At 31.4% G+C, this 19,728-nt stretch overlaps 2 protein-coding genes and 1 long non-coding RNA gene across 7 annotated transcripts in view; 1 reads left to right on the forward strand and 2 right to left on the reverse strand.

Moving 5' to 3' along the window:
• Positions 1–19,728, forward strand: part of LOC135831469 (uncharacterized) — a 75,468-nt gene that overhangs the window by 26,341 nt on the left and 29,399 nt on the right. The window contains exon 3 of the long non-coding RNA XR_010556183.1: positions 7,669–7,743. This is a non-coding gene — a long non-coding RNA (uncharacterized LOC135831469). The remainder of the gene's footprint in view (positions 1–7,668; positions 7,744–19,728) is intronic.
• LOC135831465 (uncharacterized) lies at positions 3,773–6,768 on the reverse strand. Its single transcript, XM_065343976.1, has 3 exons — positions 6,381–6,768; positions 4,617–4,741; positions 3,773–4,362 (listed from the first exon to the last, which is right to left on the reverse strand). Exons 1-3 carry the CDS (start codon positions 6,561–6,563, stop codon positions 4,221–4,223), a joined length of 450 nt encoding a protein of 149 aa, XP_065200048.1. The 5' UTR covers positions 6,564–6,768; the 3' UTR covers positions 3,773–4,220.
• The window catches only part of pdm3 (pou domain motif 3), a 40,199-nt gene continuing 30,001 nt past the window's right edge, over positions 9,531–19,728 (reverse strand). For 2 of the 5 annotated variants that reach the window (XM_065343957.1, XM_065343954.1), the window contains 11 exons: positions 15,260–15,452; positions 14,330–14,410; positions 13,563–13,709; positions 13,023–13,184; positions 12,167–12,585; positions 11,843–12,059; positions 11,593–11,725; positions 11,383–11,436; positions 10,858–10,941; positions 10,643–10,779; positions 9,531–10,561 (listed from right to left, as the gene is read on the reverse strand). In XM_065343957.1, coding sequence (XP_065200029.1) covers positions 10,437–10,561; positions 10,643–10,779; positions 10,858–10,941; positions 11,383–11,436; positions 11,593–11,725; positions 11,843–12,059; positions 12,167–12,585; positions 13,023–13,184; positions 13,563–13,709; positions 14,330–14,410; positions 15,260–15,323 — 1,623 coding nt within the window. In that variant the 5' untranslated portion in view covers positions 15,324–15,452 and the 3' untranslated portion in view covers positions 9,531–10,436. Of the gene's footprint in view, positions 10,562–10,642; positions 10,780–10,857; positions 10,942–11,382; positions 11,437–11,592; positions 11,726–11,842; positions 12,060–12,166; positions 12,586–13,022; positions 13,185–13,562; positions 13,710–14,329; positions 14,411–15,259; positions 15,453–15,811; positions 15,899–19,728 lie in introns of those variants that run through there. The other 3 variants (XM_065343958.1, XM_065343955.1, XM_065343956.1) reach the window with 3 other exon arrangements.

Below are 19,728 nucleotides of genomic sequence, written 5' to 3' on the forward strand. Positions count from 1 at the left end.
GGAGTGTTTTCTGGCAACTGGCATCAGTCTCTGGTTAATTATGTCTTCGTATCTCGCTGCCACGAAACAATAAAGCTAAACAAAAATACGTACAACGAGACGATGTGTCATCAGTCACGTGCGCTCAAAGCCAACTGTGTCTATTCATCTGCTCTGGTCACCTGTTACTTGTTAGTATGTATGCGATTCGCTGTAATAGGGTGCGAAAGTCTGTGATTTTTTTTGTAGGTCACTTTAATTCACCTTTTATCGCGATATTTTGATTTTTATATTCGTAGTATTTCTGTAAAAAAAAAAAAAAACACTTCTTAGTTAGGAATAATTAAGATGTCTGCTCAGGTTAATAATGATTTTAAAAAATGAGTTATTTGGTGCATAAATGTAGTATGAAATTTAATTTAGCAATTAGCTCGTATTTATTTCGAAGAGTTTATTACTCGTTCTACTAACATTGTACGCGTACTTGTTTCTATATTTTTTCTCTTTCTTTTTGAAATGTTGAACTATTTGAAGCTATCAATTGAAATGAAATGGAGTACAAATACAAATAAATATCTAGTTATCTGAATTCGAGATAATTTCCTCAAAAAATAAATACGCAGTTTACTTAATATTCGATGTGAGTTTTTTTTCCACAAAGGAAGGAACCATTATGATAATATACCTAACTATATAGATAGGTACGTAGATAGATAGGATGCATCGTGAAATCAAATGATTTTATGAAATGTTTTATTTTTCCTTAATTAAAGGGAGATTAAGTATACAATTTTTTTTATTTCATGAACAAATATATTTGATGATTAACTAATTGCCTATAAATCATTGGAATCTGATAGCTAGGCTAATTTCGGCGCACCTTTGACCCAATGTTGGAATAATTTCTTACTCATGCGAAGTTATGCACCCGTCCATATTCCATATAGGTAGCGTTAACATTATTATAATTACGTATTTTCAAATCACACTATTTACTATAACGCCTCGTTTACAAGGAGGTATGTTTGGAAAAAATTTCGACGAATTAGAATATGAATTTATCGCATGGTTTGATGAAAATGACTTAACGCTGATCCAGCAACAGGTGACCACGTTTTGTCTGAGTGCTCGTTTGAAATATGTAGTTGCCAAGCTGATCAGGTGAGGTCTTCCGATCGAGTTGAAATTGTCTGTTAAACGATAAATTAGTTCCCGGAAAATTAGTTACATTGTACGTAATTTAGAAGAATTTGTGTAATTTTCTTACGCAAATTTTGCTGATTAAGTATATCGATTGTATTCGATGCCGACGTAAGAAGCATTAGTGATTTGAGTGATGGATCTACATATGTGTGCATACGTGCTGAAAGTGATGGATTTATGATATTAATGCAAGATCTCAATTGCTTTGGAAATTCTGGACGACTTGAGAAATTTGAATTGAAAAAAAAAAAAAAATGAAATAACTGATATTACTACACTTGGTTTCTGGTCACATTCTAACCCAGTTGGGAAAATAGTATTTTTTTTTAACCCAAATTTTTCAAAACAAAAATGTAGGTATGATGAGATGCCAAAAAAAGTGATTGGGCCTTTGGGTTGTTGAATTGCAAGTCATTGAACCTTTGCATTTTGTGATTCTCTTCCAACGCGAAGGAAAAAAATTACACGTATTTATTGAGCGTATAAACTCTGAAAAAAAAATAGAAAAGTAATAAATAAAACAGAAATAAAATCTCAAAAACAAATGACGTAGGTACGTATAGAAGCTTTTTTTATTTGAAAAATATCAGCTATAGCTAGACCTACTTATAGGCTTAGAAAATGGTATTTTTCTTACTGAGTTATCTAAAGATTTCCTTGTACATATGTTGAAGAAATTAGAAACATTATAGCCTACCTATTTTGTGTCTTGTGGTTGTATCAAAATTCATTATCATTACCTACATTTTTGTCGTACTGCATTGCTAATTTTTTCTTAAGGAATTGACTAAGATATGAAGGGGAAAAAATCACTCTTGAGGTATCCAGCTGAAATTTCCTGGAACCGTTGATTTTCGAGTTGCACTTCAGGTCAGGAAGTAGGTGCAAGCCAAATTTTCAATTGCCTATCAAGTTATTATTTTCCCTGTGGATGTTGTAAGGCAGATTTCAAAATCAAAGCTTCCTTGATGGCTCAAGATGAGCTGGAAATTAGAAAATTTAATTCTTGGAGGTTTCAACTTTCAATGGGAGGTATTTCAGGAGAATGTTTGATTCGTACAAAAAAAGCTACGCAAAGGGTATTCCAAAGTAGGTCATTTCTAATTCTGGTCTCATTTTTTGAATTTTGACGAGTCTAACAAAATTCTTTTTTTTTGATCTCTCAAATTGAGGAGGTATTATTTGAAGCTTATTTTTGTCAGTTCTGAATCTAATTTGAGTCCTTTTTACGCAATTTTTTGAAAACTGAAACGTTCAGAAATCCGGCAGAGGCTTCAAAACGGCCCGAATACGCCACCAATTTATTTGAATCATTAGAAATATGGTACAAAATAAATTTCAGCTTTCTACCTCAATTTCGGCCGAATTTGAATACTTTTCAAGCAACGCAGTCAACATTTAAACCATCAAAAATTCGCCGAATTTAAAAAAAATAAACATTTTCTTTACTCCTGGCGCAGAAATGTGTTGTATTGATTCCTTACGATTTTTCATATTAAATGATGAATGAGAGTAAATATACAACCTTTTTTACCCCTTCCCCATCTACTAACTACTTTCTGAGATTGTAGAAGTAAAATACAGTGTCAATTTACGCCGTGAGTTCAGAATCATCGAGTATCTGTCAATGAAAGTCATTAGCTTATCGCAGAATTGATTACATAAATCAACGTATAGTAAAATCAAACTTTGTGTGGAAGTTTTTCTTTTGCTCAACGTCTGGATTCTCAGAAAATGCGATTGTTTATTATTTCAATTTGCGTAGTTTCTGATAAGCAGATATTTTCCATTTACCTACATTCATTTGTAATTACTCGATGAATCGTACTACCTATACTATTGATTTCATTAAAAAACAATTTTCTCATCGAATGCAAGACAAGATGTTTAAAATGTTTTTCATTTTTAATCCCATTGGTGGGTACCTCACCTACCTAATATTTATTGGTTTTTGTTTTCAAAATTGTTTAAAAATATATTGTTTCTCGTGAATTTTATTAAAGATTATGATAAATCCTTCTTAATTTTTTTAGCTTTGCAATTATAAGTTTGCAAAAATAAATTATGATTAAAAATTCTGTAATAATATTTTACAATATTGCCATTCTAGGTATTTAAAATGTTTCAGTATTCAAGCTAGATTGGTACTTCAAGTACATTTCATTAAAAACTGATTAATTTTAAAACTTCCTCAATTTTCAAAACATTTTCCTTAAACTGTGGTGTTTTACCCTGTTTAATCTTTAGAACTTATCTGAGAATCGATATTCGAATGTTTATTTTCCTGGAAATTTTTACAACCGTTGTCCCTTTAAATTATAGATAATGGGCAACGTGTTTATTCTATAATAAGTTGTCAAAATTTGAAACATGGTGAGTCTGGAGATGGTTTATATAATGTCCCCTTCTTTTTCAGTACTTCCCAATTTATTCCACACATTCTTGTGCTTTAATGTGCTGCTTACTCATCCAATTACTTTTTTTGTAATCTATCTATTGCTGGTAACTAGAGCTACCAGCTACTTCATTATTTGAATCTGGATGTAGGTAATCCTTGCATCGACTTTCTTGTCAAATAATTCGAGATATATTTTTCTATATTTATGTAGGTATTTATTTTGAAATTATGACAATTTTGTTTAATTGTATTACACTAAAAAAAAAGAGAGGATCTTATTACTAAACGTGAATTGCAAATTTAACGAAATGAACGTGAAATTAACACCGATAATTATGAATTTCTAATTGAGATTTCAGTCTTTGTAAATACTTAATACGTACGTATAGGTAATTAAATGAATTTCAGTAAAAAATATAAATGCGTATAAATCTTAATTAAATAGTGAATAAATAATAAAGGATTAATGAAATTAATTTAATTTTAAATTATTATGATAGGTACCTAATACCTATATTAAATAAGAAAAGTTAATTTTAATTCATTTAAATGTTACAACAAAAAAAAAAGTAAAAAGATGAAAAAAACATCACGGTAACTCTCAACATATGTACAATCCAAATATCCTTGAGAAAATCAATTAATCTTCATAGTAAATTGGGGTAGTCGGCCATTTTCTGGGTGGTGTTGGTGGTGGTGGATCTTCACAATGATAAACGTAGGCTCCAACTGATAAGTTATCTTCTCCTTGGGCGCAAGTTTTATCCGATGGACATTCGCAACTGAAAAATGGAAAACAATTAGTAAAAATAGTATATTTTACCTCGAATTGTGGTTAATCAGTTGTGCATTCTGCATCCAGATGATAACTCATCATCCAAGGACGAGTTCCTTTGACACCCAATACACTTGGATAACGCATCGCTGTTGTAGAAGTTGCCGATGCGTTTCCTTATAGAATGTTTATAACTTGCATCGATTTCAGTTAAATTTCATTTCAATATCTATTGTGAAGTAAACAACAATTTTTACTTACGTATTTTTCATGAAGAAATCAATATTTCTCGAAATTCGATTGTAAACAGCCCAACCACAAGGTGTCCTGTAATGGCAAATTTTTATTCCGGGTGTTGTGGACTCTGTCGTTGAATTTATTTCTGGCTGAAAAGTATACAAAACATGTCTCAAATCAGTATCGAGTGTAAATACTTCTGTATAATTTACTTATTGAGTTATAGCTAACCTCAATTTTCAACTAAAAGTTCAATTTTTCGAACTCATTCACAGTTTTGTTAAATATCTCAGAAAAATGTCTAAATTTTCAACAAAAAAAATGTAGAAAAAATCCAACTGACAAGTCGTACGTAATAGAGAGGATATTTTGCAATTTTTTTAATCAATCAACAATTGATGAAAATTGGCTTATTTTTTGAAAAGAGTCGATGGGTATCTGCAGAAGTTACATTTGAATCGTTCTATGTTCGATTTTGGGTGATTATGCCCATCTTAAGCACAGCAATTTTTCGTTGGCTAGTATTTATATTTTTTTGAGCTGGTCTACAGTTGGAATTTCAGCTGCACAGGTTTTGAATTCAAGGTCCTAAAAATCCTAAAATTCTCAAAAATAGGAATTTTTATGTCAATTTTGTTGAAAAATAAAATAAAATCAAAAGAAATTATTACGAGAGTTTTTTTTAGCAGCTACATCTTTACAAATTGTGTTTTCAAGTCATGTCATATTTTTATTTATTCATCATTTCGAGATCCACTTTCAATGAGTAGGTACCAAAAATAGGCTGGTATAGAATCGATGCGTGATAATTATTTTAAAAATACCGATTGATCATTGAAAACTTGAAAAATTCCAAAAATTCTGAATTTCGTGATCGAGTAACTGCAATTTCTTTTTCCAGACTAGTTTTTAGGTGCCTTGACTTTAAAAAAAAAAACAATCCAAACCAAACTATGATTATACCTATACATAACGTCCCTGGTAAGGATAAAAATAATTTTTAAATATGTGCGTATTCTATGTGCATGATATTAATGATCGGAAATGATCTTAAAAATTATCAGCTAATGAGTTTGTTATTTGACTTGTAGATATTTTGTAAAAATTTTCTTTTATCAACGGCCATTGGCATTTATTTTGATTATGTAAAAGTACGTGTGCGAAAGATTGTGAAATGAAAACATGATGCGTGACGTTCTGATCATGTACCTACTATCATTAGCGATGCGAGTTCTATCAAATGATTTAATATACAAATGCAGCTTTTTTCAATATAATAAACCCAGAAGTTGGATAAAAATTGGTGTGGGAATCCCTGTATTACCAGGAGGCAAGATTTTAAGAACGTCTGGCTGGGGTAAAGTAATGTTAAATTTTCAACATATCGTCCTCACGCCCTTAAAACTTATTCAGTTCTATGTACCTACTTGGTTGCTTTTAGTATCTGCAAATTGATCTAGGTACCTATCTATTATTGCAACGAACTATTTTTTATTTATTTTATTACTTTTTTAAAGGCATTATTTAGTTTTTATTAAATACAAAATTTTAATTTTTGTGAATGATTTTTATTTTATATTTTCCAAGAGAATTTAAATATGTATATAAAAAAATGATCAAGTAAATTTATTTAATTGTATTCGATCAAAAGCAAAAAAAAAATCCTTCATCAGGTAGGTAGATATGTATTCAAATTCTTTGTTATGAAACCAATCATTTCAACTATCGTATTTCTTAAACTTTTTTTTTAATGAAAAAAAAGGAAACTTGATAAAAAAAACTACTTACAACATTGGTACTTGTACCATTGATAACAGCATCGGCAGGGAGGACGTCACCGGCGGGTGCAGCATGTGTAATGGATGCGCATAAAAGTAAGACGACACCGAAAACGACGAACATGTTCATTTGCGAATCGAAAAAGGTCGCTTTTCTATTCTCTTGAGACGAATGCCCTGGAATTACCGGCATAACCGCGTGTTTATTTCCGCCTTCCGCGATCTCGATTGAAATTTTTAAAATTGAAAAAAAAATAGGAAATGAAAGCGTTAATGCAGTTATCAGAAATAAATTAACGCGTTTGACGATAAAATTACAACTTTCGCGAAACACTGTATTACCACCTATATATACGAGCACTCGTTGGAAAATTTATGTTTTGAATGAATTTACGCGAAATTGTCGGCTATTTTATAGAAGAAAATGACGTAATTAACGAATGACCAAGGTGGGGGGGATCTTCAAAGTATCAATGAGAAGTGAAATTTTGCGAAGGTTAAATGAAGCGGATCTAACGTAAGGAAAATATGGTGACACTTTTTACAAATTTGGATTGTTTAGAGGGTTGGCATGATTTCAAAATGGATTTAATTGTGATCGGTTGAATAGTTTTTTCATAAAATTAATTTAAAACGGCGGAGAGAAAATTTCGACGGGTTGATTGAACGTTGAATTGAATGTATTGGGCAACGCGTGTGTAGATAACGTTTTTTAGGTTGGCGAAAAAGTTCGCGAAAAATGAACGTTGCTTGAAGTACATTTTGCTTGATGATACTTTTCTATCGTAGCTTACCTGGGAACATGAAATTTTCGGGATGAATTTCTGGTTCTTGAAATGCTGTGTGAATTTTGAAGAATCGTACATATTTTTTAATTTCTAATTTTTTGCATTATTGAAAAACGTTTTGGGGAATTTGTCTTTTCAACTGAGGTATCATTATTACTAGAATGTCTAAATCAATGATGTATCCTTTTCGGCGACTTGACCTATCCAATTTTTCTTTCTCGATTTGTTGAGAAGTTGTGCACGTTCGAATCTTGAAATGCTATTAAAATATTTTAGTTTTCATCAAGATTTCCCATTTCAATGAGTGCAACTTTTTCCCCATTTTAAATTTAGAAATAGACTCTAGACTGCCGAAAAATAAAAATCGTCATCATTTTGATATGAGGTTAAGTAATTGCAATAAGAAATTTATATATCGTTATGAAGAATCATTCGTGAAAATTCTCGATGAAATGCTATTTTCTATGGTTCAAACTGCTAGCTCCTATCTTATTCTATTTATTGTTACAGATGCCAAGATGATGAAAATTGAAGATGAACTTTTTTCTGATATACGATACCTACCTTTTCTTCATCAACCTTCAGGTAAGACAAACATCTGCACAGACTTAAAGTGCTAGGTACATAGGTACTTACTTTAGTATTATAAATAGGTAACTGCAAAGCGGATCTACTGTGGACCAACTCGTCGTAAAATTCAAGAAAAATATTTCAGCAGGGCAGTGACTCGGATCTAGTTGATTTTTTCGAATTTTCCATTTTTCTTTTACCAGCAAAGTCACAAGAAGGAATATTTATTTTCTTACATTTGTCACTTCTTGTAGCTAAATTGGTTAGTTTTGACTAAAATATATGTATCTGGAGACGTTGTTAGGAGGGAAACTGAGTCCCGTTCTCATTCCACCCACTCAATCAACGCCAAAAAGAAAATCATGTGCAAATTTTGGTCTGGTTGACTCATTCAACTCCAAAATTACACATCATACGTAGAGACGTGAGCTTTAGAGAATAATTTTGATACTTGGAAGGACATAGGAGAGAGCTTTGTGTCTCAAAATATTTGATTTTTGTAAAAAAAAAACAAAAAAAAAGACCAGTAGGTAGGTACTATAGACAGTAGGTACCAACCTATTTCGTCGAAAGAGAGGACGATTTAGTTTTTTTAATATCATTGTTTCTTCTACATAGGTAAGTAACTCATAAAAAGGATCAATGAAATTTTAAAAAAGTGGTCTGGAAACCCTAGAAAATTTGAAAATCTCGTTTCTGATTCTAAATTGTTGTGAAGTGATGAATGTAAGTATTGTTAACTGATCAAAATGAAACAGCTAGGTTTTTACTGCCTGCTAATTTGGTCATTGGTGAACTTTTCCCCTGGGTTAAGCTATAATATCACGCAACAAAATTTCTTGAAAAGTAGATAGCGACTTAATCACTTTAGTAGATTGTTCGAGTAAATAAATTTTTGACGTAGTTAGTTGAATCATTGTGATTTTTATCTCCATTTGGAACATTATTGCTACGATTATTATTTTATTTTTAATTCATCGACGTTTTTTCTCACCATTCGAATCATGTTTTTGGTGCCAGATTTCTTTCACCTTATCATTACGTCAATTATAACGCTCTTTTTAAATTCACCGATTGTAGGTTGCAAGTACCAAGTAGATACCTACCTAGTACCTACCGTTTGGTGATTTGAATAAGAAAATAATGCATGTATATAAGTGCCCGTATTAATTTTTTTTAACTGTGGCCGGATAGGAAACAGATTTTTTGAATATTTATTTTCGAATTATTACAAGCTAAAAGAATCGAAAAGAATTCTGAGTTATTAGCTTATCACACAGAATTTCCATCGGAAATGGGCTCGTCAAAAAAAAAAAAAAAAAAATAGAGAAAAAAATACTCTTTTAAGTTTCAATGCACCCAAACAAAAAATTTTAATTCACTTTTTTTGAAAAATTATTCACTTTTACGTGTCAGAAATGGTCTTCTTAAACATTTTATTTTTGAAAATTATAATTTTCGATAAAGTTAGTTAATCAATTTTGTGTAGTTTTATAACTATTCATTTTTCTAGAATGGGATTTTTTTCTCCCTTTTTAAATAAAGTTTTTCTTATCATGGTCATTATGATAACCTATAGGTTATCAGAATCAATCAAAGTTTGTGTTCATTTTTCCTAATATCTGGATTCTTGGAAAAGCGCGATCTACTTTCCACTTTTGTGAACAAAAGATAAATTCAAGCCTCTCTCCATTCAATGCAATTTTCTTGACATTCGATGAGTTGAAGAATTTAAGAACAATTTTGCTAGTGCAGCTTAAAATGGTTACGAAGTGGTCTGAAATTTGAATGAAATGAAACGATTGAAATTTCAGAAAATTTTATTCCCCTAGGAAATGTTTCAACTTCAATTTTTTTTCACTTCTCCACTAGTTTACCTCCACCAAAAAGGGTTCCTACGTTACTTTTCCAAAGTCCATTTTCCACTTGGCGGGTTTGAATATCCAATATCCATAGAGTACATAAAAATTCTTTTCTTTACACTTTGTAAGGTATATTATTTCTTCATATTTATTTTCAAATTTCAACAAAATATTTTTATTGATATATTTACACATACACAAAGAGAAAAGAGGAGGATTTTTATTACTAAAGGTAAATCACGAATTTGACAACGTAAACGTGAAACTTAAATCAAAAAATATAAATTTTTAATTGAGATTTCAGTCTCAATAAATTATATAAATTTTAGTAACGTTTCATAGAAATATTACTCATTATTATATACCCATCTTTATACATAATGAAGCTTTATACCATACCTAGACTACTCATTTTAACAATCACATCGAATTTTGGTATACTTAATCGCAACGAATACGAACTATGTGCAAATTGAAAATGTTCAAGTTTTGATTGGATAGAAAGAAAAAAAATAGTAAAAGATCAATGGAATTAAATTAAATTTTACATTAATCGTAATAAATAATATAATACATTAGGTATACCTATAGATAAATGAGAATGTTAATTTTACATTTATATTTAAAAGAAGAGGTAAATATAAAAAAAATATAATGGTAACTCTCGACAGACGATTTGAACGTATAAATGAGGAATGACTTGAGAAATGAATCATTATCGATTAAAATCCGCGAGTTGTAAATAAAAATTTCTGTACATTTTTTATAAAAATGGGCAAATTTTTATTTTTTTCATTTTTTTTGTGAAGTATTTTTTTTTAGGAAGTAGGAAAATTTATGAAAATTTTACATAATATGTTTCGACATCATTCGAACAGTATTTTTCAAAGCTTGTCTTTTATTGCAAAACCAAATCCGGATAACTTCTCGATCGTACCCGAGTTGATGAGCTAATGCTGTTATTTCAGTTCCTAAAAAAAATTAAAAAATACGTTTTCATTTAATGCTCCGCTAATTGTGGTTTTAAATATGAAAGTAATCAGATGTTTCACCTGATGGATGAGTATTGTGTTCGAAATGATTATTGAGTATTTCTAATGCTTGAGGTGTAAAAGAAGTTCTTCTTTTTCTCTTTTTTGATGATTCCATACCAATAAATTCTGTTAGAAGGCCTTGCCCATTTCTATACCTACGAAAAATATAAATTAGAAATGTGATCTGTTTAGTTTTGAGAACAATATTAAAATATGAAAATTCGATTGATCACCTTTCCTCGGCTTCTTTCATCCAACGTTCTAGTACTGGTTTAATTTTTTGAGCGCTTTTTGGAGTTATGTCTAGTTTCTCGAATCTGAAAAATTTTTTACATACCTATTTAATAAATCTACTTACATTTTTATCTCCATTTATATTAAAAAAATATAATTATTTGATTTAATCAACCACAGTGCTCTGGCTTCTTCCTAAACTAAAAAAAAAAAAATAGTCCTATTGAAAACGTTCGTACGATTATGTATTCATAGATAGGTATTCAAAAAGTAAATCGCAATTATTGTAGAAAAAATAATGCTAACGAAGCCAGTGCACTGTAGTTTTAACTATAAATAATATTTCGCGCTGATTTTTATCATTAAATTAATAACTATACATCTTCGCCTATTCAATTTTTTTATTATTTAAAACAAGCATATGCTTAACATTATTTTTGTAAAAGCGTTTAAATAATAAAGTTACAAAAAAAAAGCTGTAAAACCCTCACTTAACGAAACATTAATAATGCAATGTAACGTACATTGAATGTTGTTGTGACGCGATTTGAGCTGCATACACGTGAGAAGCCAGAGCACTGCACATGAATAAAACATATTAATTAGTGTTATATTTATATCGTAACATATTCCTTTTTTTTTACGTTTCAAAAAAATTAAAAATAACGTTTTTTTCCTAAAATTAAATTGACTAGCTGCGGTTTTATTCATTTTATTCGAGAAAAAAAATTAACCTGCAAATAGCACTTTGACTGTAGGCAGGACCTTCTGTAATGTTGAGTGCTTGTCCTACTTGAGTTTGTGTCAGTCCCATCGAAAGACGTCTTAATTTAAATGATTTCGCAAATTCTTTTATTTCATCTAAGTCTGAAATGAAAATTGAAAATTACACGATAGGTACCTAATTAGGTTTTCGAAGGATTAAATTACCTACATTTAAGTATTTTAAAAGAAATGATGCGTTGAAAGTAAGTAGGTATTTACCATTCTCATCGTATGAATCTGTAGATGAGCTACGTTCTGATCTTAAATTTGCATCTAGTTTACTACAGTTTTCATCGTGATTAATTGTAGACGTTGGCTCCTCTTTAGCAACAGTGGCAGTTATGTTTTTATCAGTTTTTTCTGAATTGAATAAATGCATAGGAAATTCGTTATGGACACGATGGTTATTTAATGCTTTAGGAGAACGGATATCACTCTGTAACAAAAAAAAATCAAAATATTAAGAATCTAGGTACTTGAATTTTCCATTTTTTTTTTTTTTTTTTTTTTAAATGAAAATATTTAAAATGGTATTATACTTACATAATTATGAGAATCATGAAGACGTTTTAATGATTTATGTTTTAAAGTAGTATTTATTTCGGGTTGACTTAAATTTTCGGCATTACAATTCACAGGAGTCCTGCGACGATTTTGTTGCATAGTTGTATTAGTATCACTTCGTATAGGATTTGGATCAACTTCACCGGTTGATTTTTCAACATTAGGAATAATATCTTCTGATTTTGAAATGAATTCGCTCTCTTCTTCGTGTTTTATAGGACTTTTTTCGTCCTCTTTCACATTTTTAGAATCTGAATTAATTTCGTCGTCGTTTTCTTCGATTTTACCTTTATTTTCGTTGAAATATTTTTTACTGTGTTCCAATGCGATCTTCATGTACTCGGCCAAGTAAACTGAAGTTTGCTCGGAGAATTTCATCAGTTCGTTGATAATTTTTTCTGTAATCGAAAGGAAATCGTTCACAGATCAATAACTACGTCATAGTTAACTGGAATACTGATATGAGAAGCTAGAAGGAGAGGTGTGTATAGTGATGGGGAAAAATGAAAAAAATTGTGATTTTCAAATTCGAATTATTTTTTGAATTTTAAAAAAAAAATCTTCAAAATTTGTTTTTTTATTTTAAAATTTGTTTGAGATTTCAATGAAATATTATAATTGTGTATTTTATCATTATTTTGTTACTTAGTCATATGATGTATAAATAATTATTTCTTTGCTTAAGAAACTATTAACATTATCTTTAGTTTAAACGTTTAAACAATCATTTCTTAATTTTTAAATTTTTCCATTTTTTGAGTTTTCCCCTCTCTTTTTGAATAAAGAGTTTAAAAGCAAAACTGTTCGTTGAAAATTAGAAAAAAGAGATATTTACCTCCTGTAACATCGTCTTGAAACATATTCTTAGGCATTGCTAATTTTAGTAATTCACCTACGGTGGTTGGAATTATCTGACCATCAGTTAACGATAAATTAATCACTTGATCTGTTGTCACATGAGTTATTGGAATGGTTAAAACTATTTGTTTGGCTAAACCTGAAAACAAAATTAACAAAATTAATTATGTACGTACAATAAAATTGTTTTTACTTCTTCTATTTTCAATTCATTATCAACTAACAATAAGGCTTTAGTTTGGTACGTCTACGTATTATTTTGAGTTGCATTTTATAATCCTTTGTGTGCAGATGCTGCAACTTCAACTACATCACTGCGAATGAGTTTGCAGTGTTGATATTTGAAGGAGTAAATTTGCAACTGTCATCGTCATAATTTTAATTGTACCCATCTTTTCATTTCAACCCGAATAAAATTTATCGAAGAACGATGATCGATGACCGACGATTCATCGAAAAACATGTCTTTTTTGAAGCACTAACGGTCTACAAAGTAACCAATTATTCACCTACATACCTTGGGAAGTAGGTACATAAAGCTGAGCTCCTTGAATTCCTTGCACCATTTGCCCCGAAGTTAAAATAAATTGGGCTACTGATTTAGAATTTGGCAGAGACAGTAATTGAGGCGTTGCGTGCTTCACAGTGTCGGGTTCTAAAGAATCTAGAAAATATTTGCATCATTAGCTTTAGTTTATTTAAAACTAGTCTATGCACAAGTCCAAGTACAACTGATCAAGCATGGAAAGGTGAATTACCAATATTTCAGCAAATGCTGATTTTCTAAATTCTTCGTGGAAGTAAGATTTACGTCAGTAAGCAATTATTTCTCCAATTATAAAAAAAGAAGAGTTTTTGTTTCAATACAAATAATACGTTACTGAAGGGTGGCGTGGGTGGTAGGTATTGGTTGTAATTTAACCAAGTATTAGATAGGTACGTTGATTTTCTGTGCTACTGCTGCATCAAAAACCGTGTGAATGCTTGTTGAAATAATCTGATATTTAATTTAGATATCCAAATGAAATGTATTCGATGGAAAATACGAGCACATGCATTTTTCTAATTTGTTCTACGACGAATTGAAATTATTCAAGTTGAAGATTTTCAACCAACTGATGAACGAACAATTTGCTGTTTTTCTAATTCGGGGGTGGTTTTTTTTCTTTCAATTTTTTATGGTGTTTTTTGTTGTTTAAGAATCTTGGATTTATGATAGATTTGAATTTTTTATCGTATTCAACAGGTGATTATATATGTATAATACTTTAACAAATTACTTACCATTACTATTTAAACTTAAGTTGAGTGGAGCGTTCGTTACATTTTCATTATCATCGTACGTAGAACAATTTAATGGTATGTCTGTAAAAATAATTAGGAATAAGTGAATCATTTTAGAAAATTAAAAACGATTCATGAATCCTGAAATATTCTTGTCTAAAAGCTATATGCAAGGTGTCCCGTTCAAGAGTGATTCCTTTCACGAGTAACATAGGCAACCCTTTTTAAATTCAAGTATGCATTTTTGTCGAGCTTCACCAAAAGAAACTGAGTTATACTGCCTTTTTATAATTTTATAATTTTTTTTTTAATTTTTCTTGGAAATTTTCAATTTTGTGTCGCACAAGAAGCGTACCATGACAGACAGAGCAAGTTGCTTTTTACAGCCCTAATAGCAAATTTTCTTTACCACTTTTTATGTGAATGATCACTGTACCTGTTGATGAAGAACCGCCTACCGGGTGTTCCGAGACGGTTGTCGAATATTTTTACTGGTAATATTGCAACTTTAATTACTTAGGTGTCAGTTGGGCTGCCTATTCTATAAAACTAAAGGAGCGAAGTAATGGCCTATTTCATATCAATTTTTCAAGGTTGTTCAATTTTTTAAGTATTGTGAATGAATTAAAATCTGATTTTGTCATGTTCTAAAGTACCATAAGCTGAGATTTGAAAATGTATTTTTATAAAATGAGCTCTTTGACTATATAAGTAAAACTGTCTGTCTAACATTTCACATTTTCTCCGCTACTTAATACCTTTCTTTTCATCGTTATAAATAAATAAAAAAACCGTATAAAAATCTCTGGCTTTGTACGTATACTTATTTATAAGAAATTTTATTAAAATCCACATTCAAAACGAATCCTTCTAATTATGAATTTTTCTCAATGAAAATTCCTAAAATTATTAATCTGTATAATAACTTACTATATGACGGCCATCCGTAGTTATTGTGTTCTTTATTATTTTTAACTTTGGAACAATTGACCATATTTTCTGAGGAAGAAAACGACGAAAAATATTTTCTATCTTCTATCGGACTACTTGGAAAGGAACTGTTTTGTCGCCTCAAACTGTGATCTGAATTTTCACCATTGTTTTCCAAATCTATGTTCGTATCCTGCAAAAATAAAATAATTTTTTTTTTACAATTTTTTCTCGAATTTTATTTTTATAGTGTGAATAATGTTATGTGTGTGAAAATTATAATTGTCAGGGGAAAATGATATTTTACTGTGAAATAATTTTATAGCAGTAGGTTGACAGAAAAAAAGCGCAATTTTTTGGATGCTACAATTGTTTACATTTAAAATTTTCACAACGTTAAAAGATATTTTCAACGCTAACAAATTAAAAGCCATAGAACAGGACCTTTTTATTGTGCTGCTGAATAAGTAGGTAGTCTATAGTTATTATAATACGAAGGCAAAATGAAAACTCGAACGAAATAAAAAAAAATGCAAATTCGTAATAACTTACGTGCAAATGTTGCGTAGGATTTATTGTGCGAATTACGAGTGCTCATACCTTTATATACGTATACCCCCGTACACGAGTACATATAGTTCTAGATCCCTATACGAATGTATTTTTTTTTTATTTTTAATAAATATTTGATAATATTCCACACGAGAGTTGTATGTTGTAGGTATCATGCAAATAATACAGATTACATTTGTACTTTTGCTCAATCGTTTTTCTACTAATTTAAACATCGAACGTGCAATCTTTATCAAATTAAAGTCATCATACCACGTAAATTTTTCTTAATTAAAATATTCATCTAGTTTTTCCCTTCATCAATTAACAACTATGTAATTTCCTTTACAATTTCACTCGTCCCGTTAATGGAAATAAAAATTAAATCGTAAATGTAATTTCGGTGTTATTAGTTTTAACTTCGAAAATTGAAATTACAAACTTGCGTATTACTAAGGGTGGAGCTCGACCGTTTCGCTCATCGTGTTGGGCCTAATATGAGATTCATTTCTGCGTTGACATATGTTTAAACATTTATTCCAGCGAAAGTGCTCTTACAGCGAGAGAGATTTTTATTCGTCGCAGCTAAATAGATAGGTTTGTGTACCTATATGTACAACTGGATGTAGAACAAAATGAATTTCAGATTTGTTTGTCGACGTAATGAGGAGGTTTCGTTCGTGTATTACCTATAATAGATTTTCTGCAGCTTGAAAGCTTATTTGAAATAGTAATTGACTTTCTCTGTACAGTTATCAGCGTTGAACGTTTCTTAATTTTTTAAAATCATTTCTTGGAGCATTTGTTGGAGGAATTAGAGTACGTACGATCGAGTATGTTGGTTAATTATACATGGAAACAGGGGCCTTGCAGGGGGTTGAATTTAGAAAAAAGTTGTTATTCATCGTATCATAGTGCTTTTAAAAATATACCTTCATATATTTTGAAATTTTGACATTTTTAGCAAATTAAATGCCAATTGCCCCTTTAATTCTGAAGATCGGCAAACTTTCATACATTGTTTCAGTTTGGGTTGCCTTTGTTGCCAAGAAAACATTCGGGACTTCGAGTGGAACACCTCGTGTGCTGTGTGTAATCTTTCTAAATGCTCATACATTTTTTCCTCCATCTTTTACAGTTGAGTAAAATGTGTATTTATTTACGTTTGTATTCAAAAATTATGCATAAATATCCATTTCAAAATTCACACAAAATGCGCAAAATTGTCAATTTTTCACTTGATCTTCGCTTAGTGTCTGGCGTAGGCCTAAAATTAACCTGTAACAACTAGAATTTGGAAATTTGACGATCTCGACGCGACGTTAACCGATACGATCCTTGATCCTTAGGAAAAAAATAAGAGTATGAAATTGAAACAGATTTGAAATTATTGAATGATGAACTGGCGAAATTGTTGGATTATGGAACAGCAGAAGGTCGGCTAAACAAATAAGTGAACGTAACGATAAATTTTCCAATTAAAGTTGACATTGCGTATATTTTGCGCGCGGCATTAATTAACATAAAATCTTATTATTCGGCTAATCTGCATCCCTCGCCTCTTGGTTTACGCCGTCCTAACGCAATATTAAATACGCTGCGAGAGAGGGGGGCAGGGGCGCGAGCGGTATACGGCAAAATTTAAATTATTAGCGTTTTCTTCCCTCGCGCATCACCTACTCTATATTGCGTATCCTTGCCGTCGTCCGATTCGACAACGGAGCCGCCCACATGGGGGTGCTTGTTCCCCACTGTAATAACTAGAAACGTCTCATTAATCTAATTGTACGCTCCAATCATTAATGAAACATTTGCAATAAATTTCACCCCTTTCGTCGTTTTATTCCGCTTTCTTACATTAAACTATAAACCTTATTTAAATGTAAATGAAGTACATTTTACGATATTAATGCGTACTCCGCTTCACTTCCAGTCGCAAACCTTTGCGATCCGCGTACCTCGTCCTCTCCACCAACACACACATTCATGCTCCTTTTTCCTTCTAATTATAAATCTCCTGCACCCCTATCAACTGTTCGTCTTCGTTCTTTATCTTCTCTACTAGTAACTACTGTCTTACTTCATTTTGCCTCACCATACTATCGCATTTGCGCCGGTGCCACCGCCACCGTCGCCGCCGCCGCCACTAGCCTCGCATCCATATCAGCGGAACGCCGTTTTTCCTTTAATTAACTAATGAAATCTTCGAAATATTTTCCTTAAACGGTAATTAATCGTTATTAATTGTTCTCTAACGTAAATTAGGACAACGATATAGTTTCATTTTTTTTCCTGCTTCGCTGATCCATTTATATTAATTAAACTATTCCGTTGCGAGTTTTACCAATCGTGCTTATGATGCGATGTACCTATACTATGTAATTCTTCGAGAGTGATCTTGTGGTACCAAAGGTTGTTTGATTTCATTATCGATATTATTATTTGTTTCAAACACGTGCGAGAGTTGAAATTTCAATTTCTTATGTTGACGGGTATCTTTTTCTCTCCCATTTTTTTCTCGTTGATCGTATTTACAAGAGTCGAGCTTCTAACTACCAAATGCTTTGGGAAATGATGAAATGAATTATTTCACTTTCGTTGTTCATAACTACTTTGTATAATCGTGATTCATTCGATTTTGGATTTTTAACGAAATGGTTGTTTAAAATCTGGGTATCTTTTTCGATATAATTCTTAACCTGTAGTGAGTGGAATATGTTGACAAATTTTCAGGATAACATAATAGAACTACAGCTCTGTTGTTGAAATGCCAACAAAAAATTGTCTATTCAGCATTGAAATTTTTAGGAAAAGTGTGGTTCCAAACATTCATACCTTATCCAAAATTTTAGCTGCTCAAATTGAATTTTGGATTCTTGGAACATTTTTGAAGATCAAAAAATCAAAAATTGACAATTTTGGTGATTTATGATTTTTTTGAAATACGTATCATCTTACATTCATTGAGTAAAAATAATGAAAATTACTGTCTTGGAACCAATACAAAGGCCTCCGAATCTAATTTCACCTATAGTTATATGGGAACCTACAGCTCGATTTTCGATTTCTCCAGGTGCGAAAATTAATTGGGTTGCTAAAAATCAAGTTGTGGCGACCTGATTAACCAATATTGCTGGCCAAAAAACAAAAAAAACTCCCTACCTACTCGATGTACGAAGGTCGTCTCAAAAGTAAGTTTCGCTATTTTTTTTCTCCGGAACTACTGGACCAAACTGGATGAAATTTTGGGGATATCTAAGTTTTGAGTTTCTGGTTACACTGTAATTTTTTCAACTCCGCATGTTGGAGTGATCGCGTGCAATTGGTTCTCAAACATGGAGGTACGCTTTTAAACCCATGTTGGCTCAAAGTACCCTTACCAGATACGTTATCCAACGTCTACCGGCAAAAATTTGGTTCAAATTCACGTGGAAATGTGTCTAGTGTATAGACCTAATGTCGTGAATGGCCAAATGATGCGTTGATGGAGGAAATTTTTGGAAGAATTGTCACAATGAACATACGCTTCAGAAAATTCGTCATTTGTCGCGAAAAGGCCGCCTCAACAACAGTTTCATGTCATTTGACAACACTCAAGGCATACGCAATGCGCTTGAGGAATATTTCTTTCATCAACGCACCATTTGGACATTCACGACGTTAGGTCTATACACTTACACTGGACACATTTCCACGTGAATTTGAACCAAATTTTTGCCGGTAGACGTTGGATAACGTATCTCGTGAGGGTACTTTGAGCCAACATGGGTGTAAAGGCGTACCTCCATGTTTGAGAACCAATTGCACGCGATCACTCCAACATACGGACTTGAAAAAATTACAGTGTAACCAGCAACTCAAAACTTAGGTATCCCCAATATTTCATCCAGTTTGGTCCAGTAGTTCCAGAGAAAAAA

The sequence above is a fragment of the Planococcus citri genome, chromosome 1 (assembly GCF_950023065.1).
Source record: "Planococcus citri chromosome 1, ihPlaCitr1.1, whole genome shotgun sequence".
NCBI classification, from domain to species: domain Eukaryota; kingdom Metazoa; phylum Arthropoda; class Insecta; order Hemiptera; family Pseudococcidae; genus Planococcus; species Planococcus citri.